This window comes from Falco peregrinus, chromosome 5, assembly GCF_023634155.1.
Source record: "Falco peregrinus isolate bFalPer1 chromosome 5, bFalPer1.pri, whole genome shotgun sequence".
In the NCBI taxonomy this organism is placed as follows: domain Eukaryota; kingdom Metazoa; phylum Chordata; class Aves; order Falconiformes; family Falconidae; genus Falco; species Falco peregrinus.
Genome location: NC_073725.1, coordinates 65,723,591 through 65,747,526, shown reverse-complemented (window position 1 = coordinate 65,747,526; position 23,936 = coordinate 65,723,591). Strand labels below are relative to the sequence as shown.

Sequence of the window (23,936 nt, the reverse complement as noted above, 5' to 3'; positions counted from 1 at the left end):
GGAATGCTTGCGTCGTCCTCCGTGTCCGCGCCAGCCCTGCCCCGCTCAGCGCCTCGCTGCCTCGACGTGGATGAAGAGGGAAGCTCGGTCTGAGCCCACCGGTGAGCAGCAGGGGTAGGAGCCACTCTTGGCACAGACCAGTTAAAGCTCCGTAGGCTCTGGCTCAGCTTGACAATGGTTTTTGAAGCAGCTCACACCGGCGTGGAGAGGGCAGCGAGGTGTTCTGCGTTCAGCGTCGCCACCCCACCGTGCTGCAGCTGGGGCACGGGCTGTTCCAGGCGGTGGAGGAGCTGTGAGCTGCTTTCTGCTGCGGCTGTGGGCTTGGAGTAAATCAGTCTGTCTGTTCACCAAGTTGTTTTTTACTCCTTGCCTGCAGGCTCAGAGCCATCATCCAGAGCCAGGACAGCACCTGGACAGCGGGTGGTGGCAACCTCTTCCCACCTGGGCTCCAGCCCAAGAGCTGCTGCCTCACCCAAGGGAAATGCAGAGGAGGCAGCAGGAACTGCAGTCACCAAAGGTTTTACACCTCAAGGTGGCCACAACCCGTGCACCTGTGGCTTCTCAGTCCTGCGGTGGTCCTGGCCGTCGTGCTGAGCTCGCCGCGAGCTCCCACCTGTGTCACTGCAGCTATTTGCCCAAAAGCTCTCCGAATGAGCTGGTTTCTTTGCAACCACATGTTTGGCTTGTCAAGGTGACCTATTTTTAGAAGGAGCACAAGCACAGCAGAGGGAAAGCAATTTGCTACCTGGCCCTGGGCACCAGCAAAAACGTTTCTGCGGTCGCTGCGTTACACCAAGCGGCTGCTTCGCTCCTTGCCCGCTCCTACCAACAAACAGGTTTGCAGTCAGGCCTTTCAGACAATCTTCCTTTAATACAAAGTCAATATATCTACATACACAAGTGGTATGAAAACCACTTACTGTTTCAGTTTGAAATAACAGTGTGAAAGCAACAGCACTTTGCTCTCATACAAAGGAAAAAACTTCCCCCCTCCCCCCAGCTTGTCCAGTAATTTTGCTGCAACAGACTTAGAAATTTGGGCAATTTTCACACAAATAAGAAGGAAAATCTTGAAGAAGCCTTTCGTTTCTTTCTCTTTTTTTTTTTTTTTTTAGTTAAAGACAGGAAATAGATTGTTGTGGGGTTTTCTGGGTAGCACTTGATGGCCATGATTTACCCCTTCTAGAAAAATAAAAAAAGGAAAAGTCACAGGCAAGCAGTGTTCAGGGCAGTGTGTCTTCTCCTAGACTTGCTGTCCTCTGTGCACTTCTGCAAGAAAACTCCTCGTCCCGTACACCTGCAAGAGCATTATATCTACAACGCAGCGCACGATGGGCCATTACCTACGATACACCTTTGATGTTAAAAAAACCTGTGTGCGTGCTGATGTTTGCCCTGGCGCCGATATCACCGTCTTTCTGTCTTCAGTCATGGTAAGACACTGGTATTGTTTCATCTCCCAGTTCAGCCCTGGCCCAGTTAAGCCCAGAACATGGCCACAGCTGAAGGGGAGGTGGGTTGGCACTGCCACCGCCACCGTGTCTAGGCCTGCCTGCTCATCTCACACCCTTCCAGAGACATGGGGTATGTCTGCGATCGATTTAAAACAAAAGAACCCCAAAAAAAAAAAATCCAGAAAGGACATGTTATTCTTACATGAGCAAGTTAAACCTTTTAAATGGTAGAAAAGCAATATGTAGAAGTAGCAATTTGCACTGCATTTTTATATATCACAGCCATTACACGTAACATTTCTACAGTGAAAAAATAGACTGTCTTTGAACATAATATGAACAAATAAGCAAATTTTTCTTTTAAATTCATTGACTGATATTCTTTGTCTTTTTTTTTTAAAAAAAAGGAAAAAATACACTATTTAAAAAAAAGGTAATGTCACTTGTTACAGTTACATCGATACTTTAAAGAAAGCCACTCACAGTATATGCCATTGAATGCACCTTACTTGATCTTTCCCAGTTATTTATACAGCTAGGGCACGTTCGTAGCTGTGCCAAGGAGCGTGGTGTGACATGGTACCAGGAGAGTCCTGAGAGTCTCTCTGCATCGCTCCCGGAGAGCCGCAGTGTTCAGAGGTGAGGGGTTGGCAGCAAGAAGCAGTTGGCTATTGGAAATAAAATTCTTAAGGGTGCTTCTTGGGCTCCTTTCAGGGAGATGCTCCTGGCCTTCTGCGGCAGGAACTGGTGGGGTGGCACAGCTGCTTGCAGCAGAAGTGGGGTTGTGTGAATGTGCAAAGAGAAAGGAAAGGGGCTGCCGTTCCTTGCGGGGTGTCCTGCCCAGGTTTAATGCCTTTGTGTGGTAGCTGGATGTGCTGAAACAGGGGAACAGAACCAGCAAACCCAGCCCCGGGGAGCTGCCACCTCTACCTGCCCCACTGGCGTGCAAGGGGAGGGGGCCACACCACACAGCCAGGTATGGGGTTTGGATCTCTCTCTCCCTCTCTCGCTTTGTCTCCAGAATTTTAAATAGCCTAAAAAATAAATTTTGGAATTAGAAGAAATGAGGAATGTTCCAAGTATTCAAAATGTGAGCTATAAAACCTCTCGCGTGGCAGGGGCCTTCGGTGAATGCTGTTTGCAAGGTGCCTGTAAGCCCAGAATCATCCCAATGTTGATACTGAGGTTATTAAGACTCCAGCTAGAAGAACTCCTGACCCTAAGTTTGCCTAAGTGTTGAGATTTAGTTCCTTTTCTTATCTTTTACGGAACACCTTCAATTCTGCAAGTGACTTCCTTTAAAGACTGCCAACTATATTAGTAAATAAACTGAACTCTAATGATGTAACCGAAGTCGGTTTCCTTCCCTTCTCCAGCGGCAACATTTCGCAAGGTGTGTTTTAGCTTTTGGATCTGTTTCATGATGTCCATACGTCCTCCACAGCGAACACCACTTGAGGTAACAAGAGCAGTTCACCACTTAAAGCAGTCCTTCAGCAGTCTCCTGAGCTGCCTCTTTACGGTCCAGGTTACAACATGGAGTTCCCGAAGGGGTGTTCCTTGCAATCCTTCCCCCTGCTCCCCAATGCATTGTCCAGATGAAAAGGTACTTCTTCTGATTCAGTTTGTAAGTTCAAGCACTCCTCCTGGGTCAAAAGAGGCCTTCCAGGACTTAAGTGGTTGGTAGAGTCTGCACAACGGATGGCTTTTTATGTTGCATAGTGATCAAAGCTTCCCAGATACTCCAGAGCTGCCTGGTAACAGAACTGGTATTCATCCTGCAAACAGCAAAGGGAACAGCTTCAGAGGTTTGAAACGGCTCTTCAGCATCCCTGCCCTGCTTCCCAGCTAGCACAGGCTTGGGCAGGAGCCACACGCAGAACCTTTTATCCTCGGAGAACTGTGAACGACTGGGAAAGGAAATCCCTTCCCTTTATTGTTTGGGCGTCTCCCAGGTCGGCATTTCTGGCTCCACAGCCAACATGGGCTGTGTTTCGAGGCAGGTGAGTCGCCCCTGCCTCGGAGGTGGGGATGAGATAAGGAGCACGGCTGGCAGACTGGGATGAAAGCTCTAACAGACTTCACACATTACTTTGGTAAAAGCAGCGGCGCAGCCTGGGCTCGCTCAGTAATTTTCAGGTAAGGTTTTGTTTTGCTGTGGTTAGAAAGGCAAAAAGCACGTTCCACGCAGCCGGGGTGCTGAGGGGGAGGCTTTGCTACTCAGCCCCCAAACCTGTAGAGATGGGTTCCCCACTCCGCCTTACCTCTGTTTGCACCATCGCGGGTCGTTGTGTTCGCAGCATCTTTACTGTCTGGAAAATATCTACAACACCCTCATAACGCATTCTTTCCAGGACGATACTCAATGTGATAAACACTCCAGTTCTGCCCACGCCGGCACTGCAGGAATGGGACAAAAGAAGGAAACCGTATGTTACAGCGTTCAGATGCTTCTCTAAATGCTGACGTTCTGTACGGTTGAGCTGCGTGATGAGCGTGTCAGACCCGGAGAGCCTCAGTCAGTCCTCCAGGAGGTAGGACACAGTGAAACTGCCAGTGTGTGACCCAAACAAATTGAGAAAGTGAAATTAAAAAAAATCAAAAACTTCAGGCAGTGATAAACAGCATTCACTGTGGAAAACTATTACCAAATATGTCACATTAGGCTTTTAAAAATAAATAGTTTGAAGAACACGTTATCCTCTCTGGCCCAGGGGCAGGGAGGTACAATTCTTCCTACTAGCACCAGCAAACCCAGCCCAGCAGCGTTAGAGGTGCCGAACTGGGCTACGACTGGTAAAAAAAATACTTCTAATTCTGCAGGTCAAATATTGATTAACACGGCGGTTCCCATCTCCTTCAGAGGATGATCAGCATTTCCGACCTCTCCCCTAGACCTGAAGGGCCAAAGGCCTTGTGGGCAGTGCCCAGCTCCGAGGGAGACCAGTCTGGCTGGCAGAAGCAGTAGTGTTTGGCACCCTCCCCTCCAGACACCCCCAAGAAATCTGCCTGCAAAGGGTGTGGGAAAGGAGGGAGGTAGCGGTAGGGCTTTAATTCCTTCTGCACTTTTGCATCCCCAGTTGAATTAGCCATGTCTATCTGCACGTGCCTACCTGCAGTGGACAGAGATGGGGCCATCCTGGCCAAACTGCTCCTTGGTCTTATGTACCTGTCCGATGAAATCGATAAAACCTTCTCCTGATTTTGGCACACCTTGTTCTGGCCAGTCAGTGAACTGGAACTGGCGAACAGTTCGTGACTGACCGTCCTGGGGGAGAAAAACCAGTAATAGTGAAAACATCCTGTGTTTGTGGCACTGAATACAAACGGCAGCGCCACCCCCCCCACCCCCTGCCCCCATTTTGTTGCTGGTTCATTAAAGGGCAGAAAAAGTTGAACCAACTTTGTGTTACGGTCATGAACACGTATATATTATCTAGCTAGATAATGATGAAGCTGCTCGTGTTGCAGCTGACATTTCTGGAGTCAGCTTGTCAGTAGAGATCTATACTTCTGGCAGGTGTGCTGAAAGCTCTGACCACTGCAACAACGGCACAGATGGAGTCCTCAGCAAAGGAACATTCAAGGTGAGGTTATGGCCTCTCTATCAATCTTCAGAAGAGTTGCCACAGTGTCAGAATTACAGCTGACAGGAAGATAAATCATCTTCTACCAGGACTGATGAGGCATCCTCTGTCTCAACCTTGCAAATAGAATTATCAGGTTCTGTAACACTGGCAACCTCAAAAGCATGAAACACTACTCCGAGAGCGAGGGTTACATCTGCTGAACAAATTTCAGAGGTACTGAAATGTTCCTTTGGGTGAGAAATCTGACGTTGAATCTGAGATTATTTGAGTGGCTGTGCCCCTCTGAATATGAGTAACAGTGGCTCCTCTTAAAGCCAGAGGAGAAATGTACGTGTTCTGTAGGGTGCAGAGCATCCTTTGCAAGTCTGGGTTTTTTACTAGCTCTTTGAGGAGATACTGTTTTCTGCTTTCCACATCACATAAGCTGCAGGTGAAACCAAAGGCTGGGTACGTCTCTAGTAAAGCGACTCGCCACCATGATTACTGAGCAGAGGTTAGAATACTTTCAGTTTGTCAGAAGATATATTCAAGTACAGTCTGTGTTTGTGTGTTTTGTTTCTTTGTTATCGTGGCTAAGCTCTCCTCCGCTGACGATAATCCCAGACTTACAGAGAAACCGTTCACACCTCAGTCTTTCTCATGGGAGCCAAACCACACCAAACTGCCTTGTTTTCTGTCAGCCACCTTCCCACCTGGCTTTGAACCACTCCAGCCCGTTACAGCCCTCGCAAGCACAAGCTGAACATTCTGCAGCACTTACCCTGGCATCAGTGACCTTGAACTCTCGCAGGATGTACTGAGGCATGTTGTATTCAGCCATGGGATCTACTACGAAGTACTGGTACCGGGCAGAACGCTCCGCTGGCCAGTACTGATGGCACTTTTCCTGCCAAGGGATAGAAAAGGTCCCCGTTAGCCCCGTGCTGCAGGCTTCTCCCCACGCTCCTCCTCTAGCCCCCGCTTACCCGACCCATCTCGCGAAGCTTAGTCAACATCACGACAATGGTGGAGTTGTTCTCCCATAGCATCCGCCAGAAATCTTCAGTGGTCTCTGCCAGGGGCCCTTGAGTAGCGATGTACGCCTTCTGCTGTCTGAAAGAGCCCAAACACAAGGGGTGGGTCAGGGGGCTGCCGAGAGCTGCTTGGGCAGACACATACAACGGCTGGAGAGTACGAGAACAAATGGCAATGCTGGGAAAGAACTAGAACAGTGCAAGGTCTAAAGGGGTTGGAAGCGTCTTTGGTGCTAACAGTCAAAAAAAAAGTCAGTGGCGAAGCTTTCTCTAAATACCGTTTCCAAGGGGTAAAACTAGATTACTCCAGCATGATGCCTCACATGGAGGAAGGTGTAAGATGCTGGGCTTCCTGGAACTAGAATCCGTGGTTTTTGGGCCTGAGAAGCATCAAGAATTCAGCCGCCACCAGGGAGAAGCCCTAACCCCGGCGAGGAATCCTGCACAGGGGGTTGCTTTGTTCCTTTGGTGCTGGGCTCCGAGCACACCAGTGGAGGGCTGCAGCTCCTCAGGCTGGAGCTCGTGGCACATAATGCCTGTGGGAAGCTGTCACAACTGCAACGTCCCCAAATCACAAAACTAATAAAAAGGCTAATCTGTTTTTAGAAACCTCCCAACAGCAAAATCCACCCCTCACTGACACTCTATGTTTAGGACCTGCTGCTGGAGAAGGGTTTGGTTTGCTTTAGGGGATAAGTGATTTTAAGACCACAGAGAATAAAGCTATCAAAAGGCTGTATGCGTGGGTCGCTGGCCATCCGCGAGAGCTCACCTCCAGCACTGCACGCGGGCACGGCTAGGTGCCGGGACAGGATTCCTGTTCATCTGGAATTAACAGGACTGCCCCTGTTAAGACCTAGTCCAGCCCTTAGTACCTCTGCCTCCTTGCAGAGCAAACCCCCCGGCTGCGGCGGGGCTGCTTACCTGTAGCCATCAATAAAGCTGGCATTGATGTAGTCGGAGCCCTCCACTCCTCTGATGGGCTGGAGGCAGACCCGCGTGGTCTCATATGGCATGATGTTGACAAGGCGATTCTTGAATTTGTTGCATGGGAGGTTGGCGCTGATGAACCTGGAGGTGTGGGCTTTGGAGTTGGCAAGTCGCTGAAGGCAAAAGCAGAGTCACAACCATTTGTTCAGTTGGGTTTTTTTTGTTTTGATTGAGCCCTGTGCCTGCCCATTTAACTTGCCCGCCATGTTCCACCATGCTGTTCAGCCTGGTGTGCCTTGTATGTTTTTTTCTGGGGGTGGGGACAGAGTCTGAGACCCTTCCCCTAAGCAAAACTTTCAGAGAGGAAAAAAAAAAAAGAAAAGAAAAATAAAAAAAAACCCCACCCAATCTAAGGCGGGAGTAAATTCAAGCTGGATTTGAAATGACCAGACAAGCCTCCCACAGCAACAGGTAGCTCTCCTGCGAGAACTGTGGTAGAATAAGTCAGAAAAGTAATTACTTCTCTAAGATGGAACCAAAAAATTCCCATCAGCTTTATAAAGGCTCCCTGTCTGCTATGCATGAGTGCCAGCAGAACAAAGCTCCTGGGAAGAACACGGAGCCTTCCCCAGTGACTACTGTCCCCATTCAAGCATCTACCATTACCTTGAACTCCAACTCCATGCCCGTCACGTGCTCTCTGACTTCGATCTGTGCCAGTTTCTGGATGTAGGTGTAGAGATTCCTAGCTGGGACCTCTGTGTTGCCGCAAGCGACAGCCTCAAGCAAGGCATCGTGTATAAAGCTGTACTGGTCTTCTGTCTGTACCATGTAGTTGCGCTGCGACCTCATGAGGGTGACATGCCCATAAATGTCCACTGTCTTCTCATGTTTTATCCTCTCTAGCATGGCGTCGATCACAATGAAGCAGCCGGTCCGTCCAACACCCGCACTGGAAAGAAAAGGGGAGACAAAAATAATAATAAAGTGATGGGTTATTCTGCCACTGGAGAAAAATATTGCAGACGGCCACCCAGCAGTGAGGACCTTCCCTGCCACAATTGGCAGCAAACACAGGGTGGAAACAGATGCACACGGCGGAGAGTGAAGCAGAAATGCACTCAGTGACTGGGAAGGAGCCCCGGCCTTGTGAACGTGGCTACCGATGCACCGAGGCAAAGGGAATCTCGGCAAACCCGCGCCCATGTGTGTCTCCAGCCCTCTCATGAGTTTTGTTGTACTAAAGGAACTTGCCCAACGGAACCGGCGCTGCGAGTGCTGCTGCCCACTCACCTCAGCGCGTTGCTCGTCACGTGGTTTAAAAACGCTGTGCTGGGTTTGGACAGCTGTATAGCGTGTGGTGGAGGACAGCGGTGACACCAGAGTCACTGCTGCTCCGAGTCACACAGAGTGCGGCACTGGGGCTGGTGAAGCCTGCACCGGAATCTAAGGAGCCGTTTTCTGTGAACTCCGCCAGTGCTGCCCCAACAGCAGGGAGAGGCTGCTGGATCAGGGCCAGTGGATGGAAAGGTCCCCTCAGCTGTGCCGGTCCATACACAGGCTTAGCCCCAAAGAGCTCAAAAGGTTTGCTTTGCTCAACTCAGTTTAGCAAAAACTTCCCAAACCAAGTTTGGTCTTACGTCACCCGAGGACAGGACAGAAGACAAAAAAGTTGCCTCTGCTGATGAGCCTTATTGCCCCTCCATACCAATCTGCCCCGTTTCTCCTGCCTCTTCACCTGCAACACCCCCAGGACAGAAGCTCTCCTGGCAGACACACAATTATGACAATTCTAGGTAGGGGGCTCCAGGCTTGAACAAAAGGCTGGCACGATCTGAGGCTTAAAAACCACGGTCTCACTTAGATCTTCCAGCAAAATCACTCAGATCTTCCAGCAGCTCAGAAACTACCGATGTTGTAATGAGTAACTTGCATCACCTCTTTTCCTAAATGTTTTTGTGCATCAAGGTAACATCAAACTTGTATGTAGTGGCATTTGTGAATCAGCAGGGTTCTGTGGATCTGTGCATTTGCTGCTGCTAATAAAGGGTTTTGTTTTACTATCCCAGTGCAGCCCCTTTTTTCATGAAGCCCCCTTGATCTCTGTTAATTAGACTGCCTAACACCTGAACCAAGCAGGTGACTGGGAGCTTTGGCAAGAATTTAGCAGCTGATCTGGGAGCCAGTTCCTGCACCTTGTGAGCTGACAGCTCTCTTTAGTCATTTTCTGAGAGGTGCACGATAATTGCCATCTGCAAGGTTAGTGATAAGTTGCCCACTTACAAAGACTGTTTAAATGGCATCCTCTAGGAGAGGCAGGGTTAGCTTCCCCCAGCAGCCTGTAAAATTCAGATGTCTTTCCTCAGTGCCGAGTAACCTGCAGGCTCCTCCACACCCTCCTGAGGAACACAGGGATTTATCCAAGTTGAGGCTGCAAGCATTCCTCGTTGGGCTGTAAATTGAATTAGGAACCTTACCTGCCCATAGGGGCCTTCAGTTGGTCATTATCAGAAAGGCTGCAGCACTCAAAAAACCCACCCCCACCCTCTTTCAATCACTGTCAGCTCTCCCTCTGACAGCGAGGCAGCTCTGCCTCCCAGACACCTGATGCAGCATCACAAAGCAGCTTCCCAGGCTGCCCGTGATCTTCCTCCTTCCCCACTGTGCCCAGAACCAGAGCCCAGTACAGCATGGACGGCTCTGGCCTGCTGGATACTCGCTGGGAGACGGTGCACGTCTCCTGGGTGCAAATCAGCACGGGTCCGAACTCCTGGCTCCCTTGCAGGTGGCCCCACTCAAGGCTTAGGTGAAGGAAATCGGTACCTGCAGTGCACCACAATGGGACCAGCATCAGGGGGGTTGCAGGTTTTCACCCGTCTCAGGAAAGCCAGGAATGGGGTGGGGTACTCGGGCACGCCATGGTCAGGCCACGCTGTGAACTGGAACTGCCGGACCTCTCGCTTCTCACTGGAGCCGTTCTGCAAAGACAGAAGGGCACCGAGAGTCACGTGAGGTGCCAGCGTGCTGCCGTACCCGCCGCTGCTGTGAACGGAGGGCACGCTGCAGCCCACCTCCAGGGAAAAACCAGAGCCGGAGAAAGCTCACCTTATGAAGGGAGAACGTTCGAACGCAGAACGTGGCCAATTCGATGGTATCGAGTAATGTCACTTGTATCATTCCATAGGTGTCGGTACCTCGGCCTGGCCAGTACTGGTCACACTTGATCTGCAAGGCAAAAGGCAGAGCTCAGTGCTGGAACAAACCCTGCGCTGCAGGGGAAGCTCATTCCAAGGCTGCCCTACAACCACTGGTACAGGTGAAGCTGCCCAGGTCGCGAAGGGGAGGGAAGGTGCAAGAAATGTCTCTCCAAAGCACCAGGGAAGGGACAGACCCGGCATGAAAAGCTCCTACTGACTAAGCACAGGCTTTGATGCACCACATCAATCATCTAGACAATAGACTGGAATGATCTTGAAGATTAGAGTGAACGTACTGGGGTCCGTTGAACAAGAGAACTGAATGTGAAACGTGCCACATGATTAACTCCGAGACAGACCTACAAAGCATGCGATGGGATTGAGTGCCCTCTTCTCTTGGAGTTGCAAAGGAGGCTGCAGCCTTCCAGGGTGATTGGTTTGGTTTTTTAAAAAGCAATGAATCACTGAACTTTCAGGGTGCTGGCAAAGCAGGCAGAAATCCCCCACTGACATAAACGTGGGCTGCAGATCAAAGGGATTTACTGTTCCCCAACCCTACCCTCCAATCCCCCAGGATTATGACTAACTAGTCATCCCTCTCATGCATCTTACCCGTGATTTCTCCTCCAGCTTAGTCATCATAACAATAGTAGCTGAACGCTGCTCCCACACCATCCTCCAAAAATCTCCAAAGGTCTCTGGCAGAGGCCCCTGCGTGGCAATGTAGGCATTCTGCTTCCGATAGCCATCAATGTAGTTGGCGTTAATGTAATCGCTGCCCACAATTCCTGCATTAAATCAGCAAAAGCAAGTTAGTGAATTGCACAGGACTTTATACAGTTGGAAGCATGAGGAGATCTTTGCAGGAATGCTGTTAGAGATAATTCCCCTGCAAAACCACCTGAGCCTTCATGGCTTGGTGGGTTACAATCACAGCTGGGAGTAGCAGGCTCTTTGCATGTTTTTCCCAGCTCCAGCTCCCGCCTTGAAGGCCTACATTGCAGGGAGACAAATAACTTCTTGCAAAAGGTATTAAAGAGACTGAACATCAAGCCGTGAAACCATGCTCTTCTGACTGGTGTTGCTGACAGGAGCTGAAGTCCTGGCCTCTGGCTCTTGCTTCGCTGACCTCAGATAGGACAAAAGCCAAGTCCTCATCCCGAACGCCTGGTGTCTGGGCGGCATGTGCACCTGGGGATGCACGGCACCGTCTGTAGTCCCAGGCAGTGAGCCACAGCTGGACAAAGGAAGGAATAAAAGCAGGCTTGATTCAGCCAGTAAAGGCTTTGAAATTACAGGCTTTGACTTGCTTTAAATTGTCCGCTGTCATTTCTAGGAGTGTGTTTTTTCTCCCTATTCGCATGAGTTACAGGCTGTTGAGTTACAGCTGCTTGCCCGTGTCCTTGCGCACAGGGTTCGCTGTGAGTGGCAGGAGGCGCTGCCAGAGAAAAGAGGGCAATGGGGACATGGCAGGAGAAAACTGCTCTGAACTTAAAATGGACACTGGCAAGCAGTGATGTTCGGGTTCAGCTTTAGAGAGCCTCCGAGGCTGGCACAGCGGATCCGCGCCATTCGGCCATTTGGCCCATTCCTAATTACAGCAGAGCAGCTGGCACAGCTGGCAGGTTTCTGCTAACCTATGATTAGCTCAGTACAGAATGCTTAACTCCTGTCTCGAGGGCAGCCAAGGGTGGGGAGCAGCACCAATATGAAATTGGGTTGCTAGTCCTCATCCTGATGTAGCAGTAGACATTGCTGCTTCTGTCGGCGAGGTGCAATCCACGCTGAATTGCCTGCCAGTCCTCAAGGGTACTTGGTAATTTCAGCTGCTGGTAGAAATGGCTTTTGATTAAATTTCTGGAGAGTTCCCTGCCCCCATTCCTTCTCAATCTGAAATTTCAGGAGGGAAGGTGGCTGTGCAGCAGTGGCAGGGACGTGATCAAGGCTGAGCTTCCGGAATTAATCTCCTCTCCAGTCCCCCTGGGTCCACTCTGTAATTTCAAATGGTGGCCATGAACTCCCGCAATGTTTTGCTGTGTGACAAGCCCAGTTAGAGACAAGTCACGGAATTAAAGCCAGTACTTCTTCCTGACCAAGCAGACTGTGACAATCTGCAGCCTTGACAAATCCAGATTTAAAACAAAGAGAAAGCAACAACTAATTCCTCCAACTCCTTTCATCTTCCAGCCCTCAGCGTAAAATACAGCCTGGTAGGAAGGAACGCACCAGCCAAGGCATGTCAGAGCCTCTCAGATGCTTGAAAATTAAACCTTGGCCTGTCACACTCGCACCATCAGTCCCTCACGCTGCCACCTGGGCAGAGTTAGGGCTGCTGCCTGCATCCAGCCCCGTGCTCCTGTTTTCCCGAGAGCTGAGATGAGCCCAAAGCATCCTTCATTTCTACACTGGTGCTCTGCTCTTTTCCCTTCAATGACAAGGCAACTTTTTAAAGACTGTTTTCCTTGGCTCATACAATATTAATCTCGGAAGAAAAAAAAAAGCCAGAACACAGTCATCTTCACAATGAGAAACATTTAAAATCCTCTAATGGCAGACAAGACCGATCCAGATTTGTGCAGCTTTTGGCAAAACAACGTGATCTGTCGTTACCCCAGGAACGGCTCTTCCATCTCCCCACGTCCCTCAGAGCTCCCTCTTGGCAGAGGGAGATTATTCTAGCAATTCCCTTCTCATGAAGGCTTCTGACTTAACCTTTACATTCACCAGGGGGTTATTAGGACACCCCATATCCTCTCTGCTCAGATGATCAGCTCTTGGCAGTGCCAGCCTGGCTCCAAATGCTTTATCTATTCCGCACAGCCACACACAACCTGGGATGATGAAACTCAAATATTACCTCGGCAGCAGCAACCAAAGCAGATGCCCTGTTAAACTCCATCTCCTCTCCACCAAAAGCCCCTCTTACCGTAGCGTGCACCAGAGCAACTCTGTCAAGAGCCACGAGTTGAGATTTAATGTAAATTTTCTGACTGCACCATCACTCACATAAGCAGCTCAGGAAACAATTTATGACCTACCAGGCTAACGCTAACCCCTTCTTATTCTTAGCCTTTTAGGGGCCAGGACTGCAGCAGGAGCTGCATATCAAGTAATCTTTAGGTCTGTACAACTCAGCAACCACATCTTTGCTACGTTGCTGACACTCAACATTAGTACAATTAGCCCTGTGCTTACTTCTCATTCATCTGCTGCACAGGTACACTCCACATTCACCGCCACCCACTGCCCCGCTCCTGCTCTCTTTAAAGCACTATGTGGTCTGAATTCTTCCCGTTAGCCAGAAACGTATCGAGCTGGGATCTCCACGTAAAGGGAAGACAGGTTCTTGATAAACCAGCCCTTGAAATGAGGGATTGCAGCTCCAGGGAATATGTCAGTCACCAGAACTGAACAAACGCCTGCTTTACAGAGGTATCTCCTGCTTGCTAAACTCCCAGCGAGATGTTAAGAGAAGAATATAAATAGAGGGTAAGAGGGAAGGGAGAAGAGCACACGCAATATGTTTCCCTGCAGCAACTTCAGCCTAGCGCTACCGCGTAGGAGTAGAGACACTACGGTACCTTCAATGGGCAGCAGGATGACGCGCGAGTGGTCGTAGGCAATCACGTTCGCGTAACGGTTTTTGGGCTTGTTCACTTCGAGGTTGGAATGCTCCCAGGTGAACTGCTGGCCAGGGTCAATGGACTGGAGGAATCGGGGAAAGAAAATGGAAGACTCAGAGAGGAGAAAAGCAGCAAATCAAGCTCTGCGTACCTTGTTCTGCACGGGACAGATGGGGGCTCTGAAGGTCTAGCTGGGGAACGCAGCATTTCCCAGCATTTGCTTCCTTAAGAACCAATCTTTGCTGCGGAAAAGCCCCAGCTGGGTGGCACAGGGTGCTCATGGCCCATATCCCTCAGTCCCAAGCACACCCAGAGTGGTACCTGCGACAGTTCCCCCTCGGGCACAATGCAGTGCAACCCCGTGGCAAAAGCATCGGTGCAATTTCAGGCTGCAGTACAGAAGCCTTGGCTCGTACTTCTGCTGAGGCCGCACCGGATTAGTTACAGCCCTGCCTCACCGACAGACAAACGGCCGGGAATTGGGAGAGAACAGGAACAATCACATCAGAACGTATTTATGAAATGATGAAGAGGCTAAATCTATGCATGGTTAAACTAAACAATTAAGATGGCATAAATATACCGGTGTCTTGTTGGGTACTAATACCTGGCAAAGAAGATATTTAATCTAGGACAGGCTTTATAACCACATGTGCAACTGCGATATGAAACATCAGGGAAAAAACTTGCTGTCACGGGCAGCAGGAAGGCAGCTGGCTGCTCTGCACAGAGCAGAGACAGCAGAAAGCGTTCCTTGGGACCGCAGACTGGGTGCCAAAGGTCTCCCTGGTGCAAAGGGAGGTGGGAAGCCCCACAGGAGTGTGGCAGGGGCAGGCACCTCCCCAGGCAGAGAAGGGGTGAGCACCCTGGCCCTAAGGAACTGAACCAACATGGCTTTTCCTGGAAGGGATGAAGGAGTAAACAACAAAATGCACTGGACAAAAATTCCTCTCTGCCCATGTTGGTGATTTACGCCAGGTTTGGTGGTTGGATTTTTTTTTCTGTCTTAAGTCCAGCTGTCCCAGATATGGAAATTAGGTTAATTACGTTTACCTCTAAATCCTCAGCCAGAGAATTAAATAAAAGGCTTAATTCCTTCATCATTTTGCAGAGCCCTAGGGGTTTGCCTCAACTGGAGGCTTGGCAGGAGCGTGCCGAGTTGTGCTTCCTGCTGCTCGCTCTCCCTGCCTGCCACTCATGGCCGGTGGGGACAGGGTCCTGCGCGCGCCTGGCTGGATTTGCCCCTTTGAGCTCGCAGGGGTCAACCCTCGCCAGGCACCCGTGCCGCCCCGAGAGCTCCCCAGGCACAGCTCGGCTCCAGCGGTCGGGGCAACGCTGGTACAAAACCACCAGACACAGACGTCCTCTCGCATCCTGGCTGCGGAGCATTTCTAACTAATGGGTATTTATACTATTGTAATGTGTCTGTTTGCTCTCTATCCCTCTAATCATGCCTCACATTCATTTCATTAGCGATGTTTGTTTAGCTCTGGCTCTCCCACTAGAGGAGGTTGTACTGGAACGAAGCCAGGGCACTTGGGATATTGCATTATGCAAATCAGTCTTTGAAATCTGGATAGAGCATATTAATGGACTGCTGCTCCGCCCCCCCCCAGCACCCCAATGTGGGGTGAAAGACCCCAGGAGAGCGAATGTGCCTTCTCCAACACGCAAACCCCCCATCACGGGTGCGGAGCCGTGAATACAGAGCTGCTTCACACATACCGATGTTTGCAAGTCAGACCAGGGAGAAAGCATCCCAGAACCAGTCCTTTGTTCAGAAAATATCCCCTCGTGCTCTGCTGGTGAACAGAACTGGGCAGTCTAGACTACTTGTTAGTCTAAAAATATCGGGGCGTTTTATGTCTTTGAACAACAACAAAAAAAATCCAGTCGTAAGTTCTATCTGCAATGAAAGCAACCTGTGTACCGATGGCCCCGACCGCACCGGGCATTCGCAGCAGGATTTAACCAGCGCTGATGCGGCCACGATACCGCAAGCGGGCAGGAACAGGCTGGTGCCAGCACACAGCCCTTCCCGGCGGCAGCAAGGATGCCATGCTCAGAGCGGCAGTGATAACGCATGATAACGGGGGGTTGTGGTGCTCTTCACCTTCCCCCCACCGGCTGCCTGGGGACTGGCCTGACCTGTCAGCCCCAGCAAGGTGGGAACTGCACAGGCTGGGGGAGCGACCTGAAATTCAAGACCAGCAGCTGCGGCTCTGCCTGGCTGGTTGCCTGCAGGAGCCCATCTGAGTAACCAAACATTAGCAGCAAGGAGAAAAAAAAAGAGCACAAACCCTCAGACAAGACAAGGAAGGTACAAATTATCCTGTTTTCTCAGCTTTAGCTCCATGGCTGCTGATCATGTCAGCTGCGGAGGACTTGGTGCTCATCTCGCTTAGCTTCAGCTCTCTAAAACTGGGTACCACATTCCTTGGCTTGGTCCTCTCCATACTCAGGAGCAAGACATAGGCACCCCCCAAGGACAACTCCCCAACCCATCTGTCTGGCAGTCATCTTCCCGAAATGCATCCCCTTTGTGAAGGGAGCTCAGACCCTGTCCCAGATGCCCACTCTTTGGACAGGAATGGCTCATGGACCAAGCCTCTTTCTTTTTTATGATCTGGAACTGAACCTAGCAAAGCAGGGAGCAAGTACTTAATTTTCAAAATGCAAATAGCTTTTTTATTTCAACTAACCCGATCCTTAAAATGAAGCTATGTTCATTTGGATGAGGGCCTGTCTCAATTTCCTAATTCCTGGCTCTGCAAACTCATGCACAGCACTCACTCTTGCTCATACCTCATACTCTTGGGACAATTTCAGGTTATCATTAGCTTTGAGATGCTCTGTGTGTTCAGCCAGCTCGGAAACGGGGATTGGTGGGTGGCTGAGCATACCTAAAAGACAAGACAGCAGGAAAAGAATCTCATTTAATAATAACAAAAATTCACAACCATTGCACATTTTATAAGAAAGAAGAAACAAGAAAAGAAAAAAAATTACAATGTAGATCTGCAATGAAAGTAGGGAAGTTAGAAGAGAAGAATTCAGGGCTCGAAATTGTGTCCTTGGAAGTCAAAAATAAAAATCAAGGAAATAAAAAAACCATTAAAATGAGTGTTCCCATGATGGCCCCATTTTCAATGTGTAAATCAGAGCAAAACAAAAAGGAAAATCCGAAGAGCAGATGCATGTTAGCAATTCCAATAGTGGACTTAAAATGAGCAAACGCTGCCAGAGGAACCTACGCAGCAAATGTTACAGCACCCGCAATGATCATAAACAAACTCCAACACAAAAGAAGGGAAGGGGCAGGGATCCAGCCAACCATGGTGATGTGGGGCAGGGGAAGGGAATGCAGATGGAGGGAAGCAGGGGAGGCTTTTCAGGAACTGTCCTTTGCACAACCTTGGCTCTGTAAGCTCCTTGGTGGGCTCAGGGACAGCTGTCTAACCTTCCCCGCTCCAAGAGTGTGGCCAGGTATGGAGGTGTCAAGCACCGGCTCCTCTTCCCGCTCGTGGCCAGTGGATCATATTCCTTCTACAGCACAGCTCAGCCACGGCCAGTGCTGCTGTCCTCCTCGCCCTCCCTCCTCCACTTGCGGGGAGGGCTGTACCAGCCCTGTCCTGCTCTGCTGGGGACGCCGTTCTGGTTTGTGATGGAAAGGCAAAAGATCCTCTTGCCCCTTTCAGTCTGGGGGGTGGGAAACAATTTGCTGCAGAGACCGATGCCTCCCAGCCCTGGTTCACCTGCTGCCCTTGCAATTCTCCCCAGCGCTTAGTTGTGCTTGTACTGAGGCAGGCAGAACTGCCAAGGAACAGACTTGATCTTCTCCAAGACACACTGGAGGGCCCCGCTGCATCGGACCGGTCAGGCTGCAGGCATATCTCGGCCACAAAGGGGCTGAGCAGCCAAGGCAGACTTGGTTTTCAGCCTGAAGCATTATTTGCACCTCGTGCTCTGAGAGGGGCAGCTGGAGCTGTGGGGAGGGCAGGGAACCTTCCCTTCCCATCATCTCAAATAGCTATGCTACAAATCGGGGTGGAAAAGCGCTCCGTGCTTTGCTCATCTGCATTGGGTTATGTTTTTCCAAAGGCTTCCCATGCTGTCTGCTAGCCGATCCTGCTACAAACAACAGCGGACGGGCAAGGACAGCAGCATGCCGAGAAGCCCTAGGCAATATCCCCCATGAGAAGGACAGGAGTGGAGAAGAGATGGAAGCCAGGGAGAATTTCGAGCCCCGTGGGTGTTGGTGTGTGACAAAGCAGTGGCGGTGGCAGCAGCATGGTCAGATACTCTGAAAACTCAGCACAGAGATGGCAAAGCAAGCATGACATCCTCAGTTTTACAGTGACTTCTGGAGAGATGCTGCCTCCCCCAGGCCTGGGGACAGGACGAGTCTGCCACAGAGTGGGGATTCGAGACCACCACTCAAACAGGTGTCTCCTAAGCTAACTAGACATCTGTATTCAGCACAAGGAAGTCTGGCTGAAAATTACAAGGATGGGTGGGGAGGAATGGACCAAAAAGTTCCCAAAAATAACCCCAAGGTATTCTGGAGGCTGCACTGGCTTCATACGAGTCTGCTGAGGATCAGGGCAGAAAGTCTCTCCTGGCTCATGGAGGAAAAGCTCCCAGGTAGCCTCTTGCTGTCCTGTAGCCCACCGCACCCCAGGAAGGATTTCCCCTTTGCTTCCCGCCTGGGACTGGAAGGTGGCTGCCACCCACCCCAGTACCACAGCACTGGGTGCAGACAGGGGGGGTAGGGGGCTTGGAGGAGCTCGTTGGAGGGAAGGTCACACCGGCTGAGATGCCCGAGACCAGAGATGAAACCAAAGGAGTACTATAAACACTCTTCTCAGTGTCTGTCCTGCCTCTGAAAGTAAGGGCTGAAGAGGACAGCAAACATAACTTGAGCTGTGACATTAGAGCAAAGCCAAAGCCTACTCAGAACAACTTCTGGCAACACAATAAGCTGTCTCCAGACCTCTGCAGGTCACCCCCTCACTGACTTCTCTCCCCTTGGGCTGGGAGGCAGCTGGGCAGCTCTCAGCCCAGCTGCTACCACCTGACTGCTGCAAAAAGCTAGAGATTATTTGCTGAAGTGTGCTTAGAAACACAGCGCTGTAAATGAAATCCCAAATGATGAACACGTAGGTCAAAAGGAAAAAAAACCCCAAACAATCGAAAAACGCAGTAATAATGAGCAAGCAAGAAAAAAAAAAATCCCCCAGATTCTCTTTGGCTTAGAAGTCATGGAGCAATATGTGTCATTCCCTCTGAGCAAACAGGCTGCACAAGAAAGGCCCACTGTGCCAATCTGGAATGAGAAGTCACATTCCCCTTGAAGGCATTTCACAAGTTTCCTTCATAAAAGCTCCTGGAAAAATCCTCAGTGTGACCAGCTCCTGAAAACCAGCTCTGTCTCTTTGCTGGGGAACATCCCGTCCCCACCTCCAGCCCGCTGCAAACAGCCACTGGCTGAGAGCACATGGGAACTCGCCTTGTTCTGCTGCTGTCAGAGACAGAAATCTCCTCGTGGGATCCATTTCTAGGGCTCTTTATTATAAAAGAAGACCAGAAACCTCTGTAGCGATAAACACTTCCCTGGTCAAAATGCCAAGTGCATGGGGGTTCCCATTAAGATCCAGGAGAAGTCTGATCTTAAATGAGCCAGAAGTGGTACTTCCCAGTGGTACCAGTCGGCACTGCTGTGTCAGCTGCAGCAGCTTCTCTTTTGTCTGCTTTAATTCAATAATTCTTTTTCAGACATGAAGAGAAATGGCTTGCAGGTTGCTCTGCTCAGCAGCCTCTTGGCTACCTGTGGGGCTGCCACCCAGGGAGACCTCCCGCAGTGGCGAGGATGGCAGCGGGAGCACTGCCGGGGGCCGAGGATCGGTGCGGCTTGAAAAAACACACAAACCCCCTCTGTTACAATAAGGTGGTTGAGGGGAGGTGGCAGGTGGACTGGGACAGTATTGGCAGGAGTATTCAATACCAGAGAGACCAATATTTGGATTAAACTAGTCAGAAAAAAGCCCCTGCCCTCACAGCTCTGAGCACAAGCAGCATCTGTGATTCTTCACATTTGTCAGCTGAAACCTCACATCTACTTCCCTGCCCAGCATTTAAAAAAAAAAATAAAATCAAACCCAAAACCCACCCTGCAAAGCTGGGATCTTGGCTTCTAATGGGATGAAGTCTTTTAGAGCCAGTCTCATCTAACGTTTCAATCACTTGAATCTCTCTAATCTTATCACAAAAGACTTGATTCTCTATGCACCAGCCAACTCGCCAGAAACGTCACCCTAACATCTGTTACATGGGCCCGAGCCCATTTATCCTTGCAAAATCACCGCGGCTGGATGGCACTCTGCATGAAACCCAGGGGGTGTGGAGGACCGTGGAGAGGCCTCCGGTCTTTGTGCTCCTGGAACAAGTGGATGCCAAGGAACAGACACCTGCCACAGATGGGAAACGGCCCTTTTCCTCGCCTGACATGGAAAGGTGCCTGTGCGGTTCTTTCCAAAGAGGGGGGTTCATCAGCTGCAGCTCCGGTTTTCTCTTTCCCTGCGTTACGAAGCAATGAACACAAAAGCACAGGCACGCACACATACAACGCTCACACACCAGTGCACAAAAGATCACCTTCTGCCCGTCAATAAGTACGGGGGACATTTAGCCAAGCTGCTGAAATGAAACCTCTTCAATACTGGGGAGAAAAGCAAGCCTTGAAACCCAGGTCTTTCTCCTGAGACAGCAAAAGAGACACAAAAGGACGGCCAGTGTCCCACGCTGCTACTGGGGGCTCTATTCTGCTGCTGTGACTACCCTCGTCTTGCAAAAGGCCTGTGAGTTGATACTGTAAAACTGGAAGCGCAGTTCAGACAGACAGATGGCACAGAAAAGGGATGAGATGGGCAAACACGGCAGGAATACAGAGAATTTGGCATTAGAAAAAAAATAATAACAGGAACGAAACAGAATTGGAAAGGAAAACGACAGAAGAGAAAAAAATAATAATGGGGGGCGAGGGGGAAATGAAACCAACAGGAACAAAAACACACAGGAACTAACTTTCAAAGTCAAACTCAGGGTCACTGAGAGGGCTGCTCAGACCAGAATCTGCAGAAAACAGTAAAAAATAAATAAATAAAATATACACTTTTGTAAAAATTTCATGCTAATAAAAAAACCAAAAAAACAACATAAATGCAAAGAGGAAAAGAAATTTATTTTTTGTGCTAATTAGGCTAGGACAGGATATCTAAGATGTGCTATGCTTCCCCCTCTCCCAGCTGCACAGATGCTCACGCACGCTCCCATCCCCATGTCGCCCCTCCGTTCTGCTGTTGGGGACACGACAGAGACTCCGCTTGCTGGACCCCGGGTCACCTGGCTGGAGCAGAGCCTACAAGCCTCTTCTAAACCACAACATACTTAATTCAAATTATTTCAATTCAGACAGCACCTATGGAGTCCTCCCCTGCAAACTGCACCACCACAAACTCTCCATCACCACCTGCACACTCCAAGCTCTGATTTTCCATCTTCAGCCAATTGTCTGCAAAATTCTGTGGGAGGCAGGTGACCAGCTCTCCCAAACCCTTTAAAACCTTTTATTGCTTTACAAACCATATCGCTGAATAAACGAGCGAGATGAACTCTTTGGCTAGATAAACTTACAAAGAAAAGCTGGCAGCCTCTTTCTAAAGCTGGACTGGACAAAGCCAGGCAGCCTTTTGAGATCTGCAGACCTTTGCCTAGCAGAGCCTTAGCGGCAGGTCTGCATGCCATAGCTACCTTTCACAAGCCTCTTAGACCAAGAATTCAGAGGTGCACCATGACCAAACCAGCAGGGTCAGTAGAAGACAGACTCACTCATCTATCAGTTGTGTTAACCGAAGCTCCAAGTGCCCTTAGCTGACTGCTATCCTGCGGGGACAGGGAGAAATACCCAGTAAGGGAAACACGTGAAACCGTACTTCCAGCTGCTTCTTAGCACCCAGGCTAAGCTGCATGGCCACAACCTTTTATCTTTATTGTTATCTTAGCCTAAGTTTTCACATGTGGGAGTGCAACTCTTCCTCTTGGGTCTCACACCACTACCTGGAGCGCCCAGAAGCCAACCTGAACACTCCCAAAAGGAGCTCCCCTTTGCACCCAGTATGTAACACTGAGCCCAGAGAAATGCAAACTGCTGCTGAGCCGCAGCTGGGGAAACTCAAAAGATCTCTAAACACCTTCAGACTCTCCCGCAAGAGCACCACTAAGCAAGACCTGATTTAGGGGCCTAACTGCTGCTGAACTGCTCTGCATTCAGTCCCTGCATGCTAGACGGAACCTGCTTCTATCCCTCAGCTCAGACTCAATCGTTGCTAAGCTTGGGCCGATACTAGCAGGCTGCTCCTAACTATTTTTGGTATGAAGCCCTTAGCTTGGTGCTGCCTTTGCGCTTCCCCAAAGATCCCTGCCCTCAAGGTACCTACTTGACTTGCCATGCTCACCCTAGAGAAAACTCAGACAACGCTAAGGACAGGACTGGGATGGGAAGGGGAAACAGGAGCTGCAGAAACATTACTAACAAGCACAAAACAGCAAAAAAATACAAACAAACTGAAAACAACAGCCAGCCCCCACAGAGCACAATAAATTCCCTTCCAAATCCTCAAGCACCAGGAACTCGGAGGCAGAGGTGTGTATCAGTGTGCAGGCACTGTTCAGCATCACCAAGTGTCTGTCTACGTGAGGACGTGCCCGTGCTGGGCTTTCAGTGGTGGCTTGCAGAGGTGCCATGCAGGCAGCTTAGACGTGCACGTACGTGGGGACACACATGGGGAGAGACGAGGGTGCGTGGAGCCTCTCCGCCTGGTAGCTGAGTGCAGCTACACGCTTGCTCAGCAGCTGCCTGCAGCGGCAGCGCCTGCACTGAGCGAGGAGATGCTGCCTCGCCTGCACGAAGCAACCCCCTGCCCCCGCACAGCCTGCCGGTGGGCCTGGCTCCCAGCAGGAGTGTTTGGCACATAAGCAGAAAGCTCCCGTTACAGACGTGGCTGGAGTGCTGCGTGCTGGGCAGCCTGCCACACTTCGTCTCCACCGCCCAGGGGATCTCCCAGCACGAGGCACGGTGCTGCGCGGCAGCATCGGTGCTCCGGCAAGCTTGGCACGGCCACGGCGCTGCAGCTGTGTACTCAGCCCAGAACGCAGCAGTTGAGCGGGGGATGCGGCGCAGCCCCTCCTCCCGCCTGGCTAGCAGGGGCACAGCCTGCACAAGGTCCCCGAGGTTGCCCGGCACAGGTTTCTCTCTGCCGTCTCGCTCAGCACAGGCAAGGCTGGAGGTTCCTTGGCTGCATCCCGGGCTGGCGCGGGCGCTGGCAGGCAGCACTGCAGCAGCCTCCACGCAGGCAGGAGGGGCCAAGGGAAGGGCAGTTGCTCGGCTCCTGCCTTCCCCGTGAGAAAGGCCGGTTAGCAGCCGGTTACCTGGAGTCTGGAAGTTGATGCGCCTCATTTCCACAGGGTCCTTAGGGTGGTGAGGGGTGATTTCAGCATTGTTCAGGAGGCATTTTGTCCGTGGCTCTGAATCTTTCCGTTTGCTTTAAACAAATTAGAAATAATAAAAAAAAAAGAAACAAACAAAAAAACCAAAAAGAAAAGCAGCTTAGCTTATGGGCCTTTTAGTCTCTTCAGCTACTCAGGCCAGTCAGACCTGAGCATAGCTCCCACCAACACCAGGGTCCGAGGCAGACAAGGATGTAGATTACATAAAACGCATCAGAAAAGGGATAAGGTTCGGAGGGTTTTGCAAGTGCTGTATTTGATGGGTTTACAAGGGCCCAGCAGCCCCTTAGCAGCTTTCAGACAAATCTGGAAGTTCCCCCTTCTCACAGCAGAAGTACAGACAGGCAGCAAGGAGCAGCTGAGGTGCTGTGAACTCACACCTCAGCCTCCCTGCACAGCCAAGCCTCCACTGAACTTCGCAGAGCTCTGCAAGCAGAAGCCTTTCCAATCGTGGCCAAGCCATTTTCAGCCCGAGAGAACCACAGCCAACATCATTTGGAAAATCATTTGGAAAAGTACAGAATCTCCTGACCGTGACCTTGGATGAAAAGTACTGCTATTGCTC

General features: G+C 50.5%; 1 protein-coding gene across 11 annotated transcripts in view; it reads right to left on the bottom strand.

The window, feature by feature from the left end:
* Positions 1 to 1,631: 1,631 nt before the first annotated feature.
* Positions 1,632 to 23,936, bottom strand: part of PTPRS (protein tyrosine phosphatase receptor type S) — a 161,847-nt gene continuing 139,542 nt past the window's right edge. For 8 of the 11 annotated variants that reach the window (XM_055804730.1, XM_055804737.1, XM_055804729.1 and 5 more), the window contains 14 exons: positions 23,294 to 23,406; positions 20,891 to 20,938; positions 16,613 to 16,710; positions 13,766 to 13,889; positions 10,797 to 10,972; positions 10,093 to 10,212; positions 9,811 to 9,965; positions 7,654 to 7,939; positions 6,982 to 7,160; positions 6,010 to 6,136; positions 5,805 to 5,930; positions 4,568 to 4,722; positions 3,719 to 3,854; positions 1,632 to 3,232 (listed from right to left, as the gene is read on the bottom strand). In XM_055804730.1, the coding sequence (XP_055660705.1) occupies positions 3,164 to 3,232; positions 3,719 to 3,854; positions 4,568 to 4,722; positions 5,805 to 5,930; positions 6,010 to 6,136; positions 6,982 to 7,160; positions 7,654 to 7,939; positions 9,811 to 9,965; positions 10,093 to 10,212; positions 10,797 to 10,972; positions 13,766 to 13,889; positions 16,613 to 16,710; positions 20,891 to 20,938; positions 23,294 to 23,406 (1,912 nt within the window). In that variant the 3' untranslated portion in view covers positions 1,632 to 3,163. The remainder of the gene's footprint in view (positions 3,233 to 3,718; positions 3,855 to 4,567; positions 4,723 to 5,804; positions 5,931 to 6,009; positions 6,137 to 6,981; positions 7,161 to 7,653; positions 7,940 to 9,810; positions 9,966 to 10,092; positions 10,213 to 10,796; positions 10,973 to 13,765; positions 13,890 to 16,612; positions 16,711 to 20,890; positions 20,939 to 23,293; positions 23,407 to 23,936) is intronic. The other 3 variants (XM_055804736.1, XM_055804738.1, XM_055804740.1) reach the window with 1 other exon arrangement.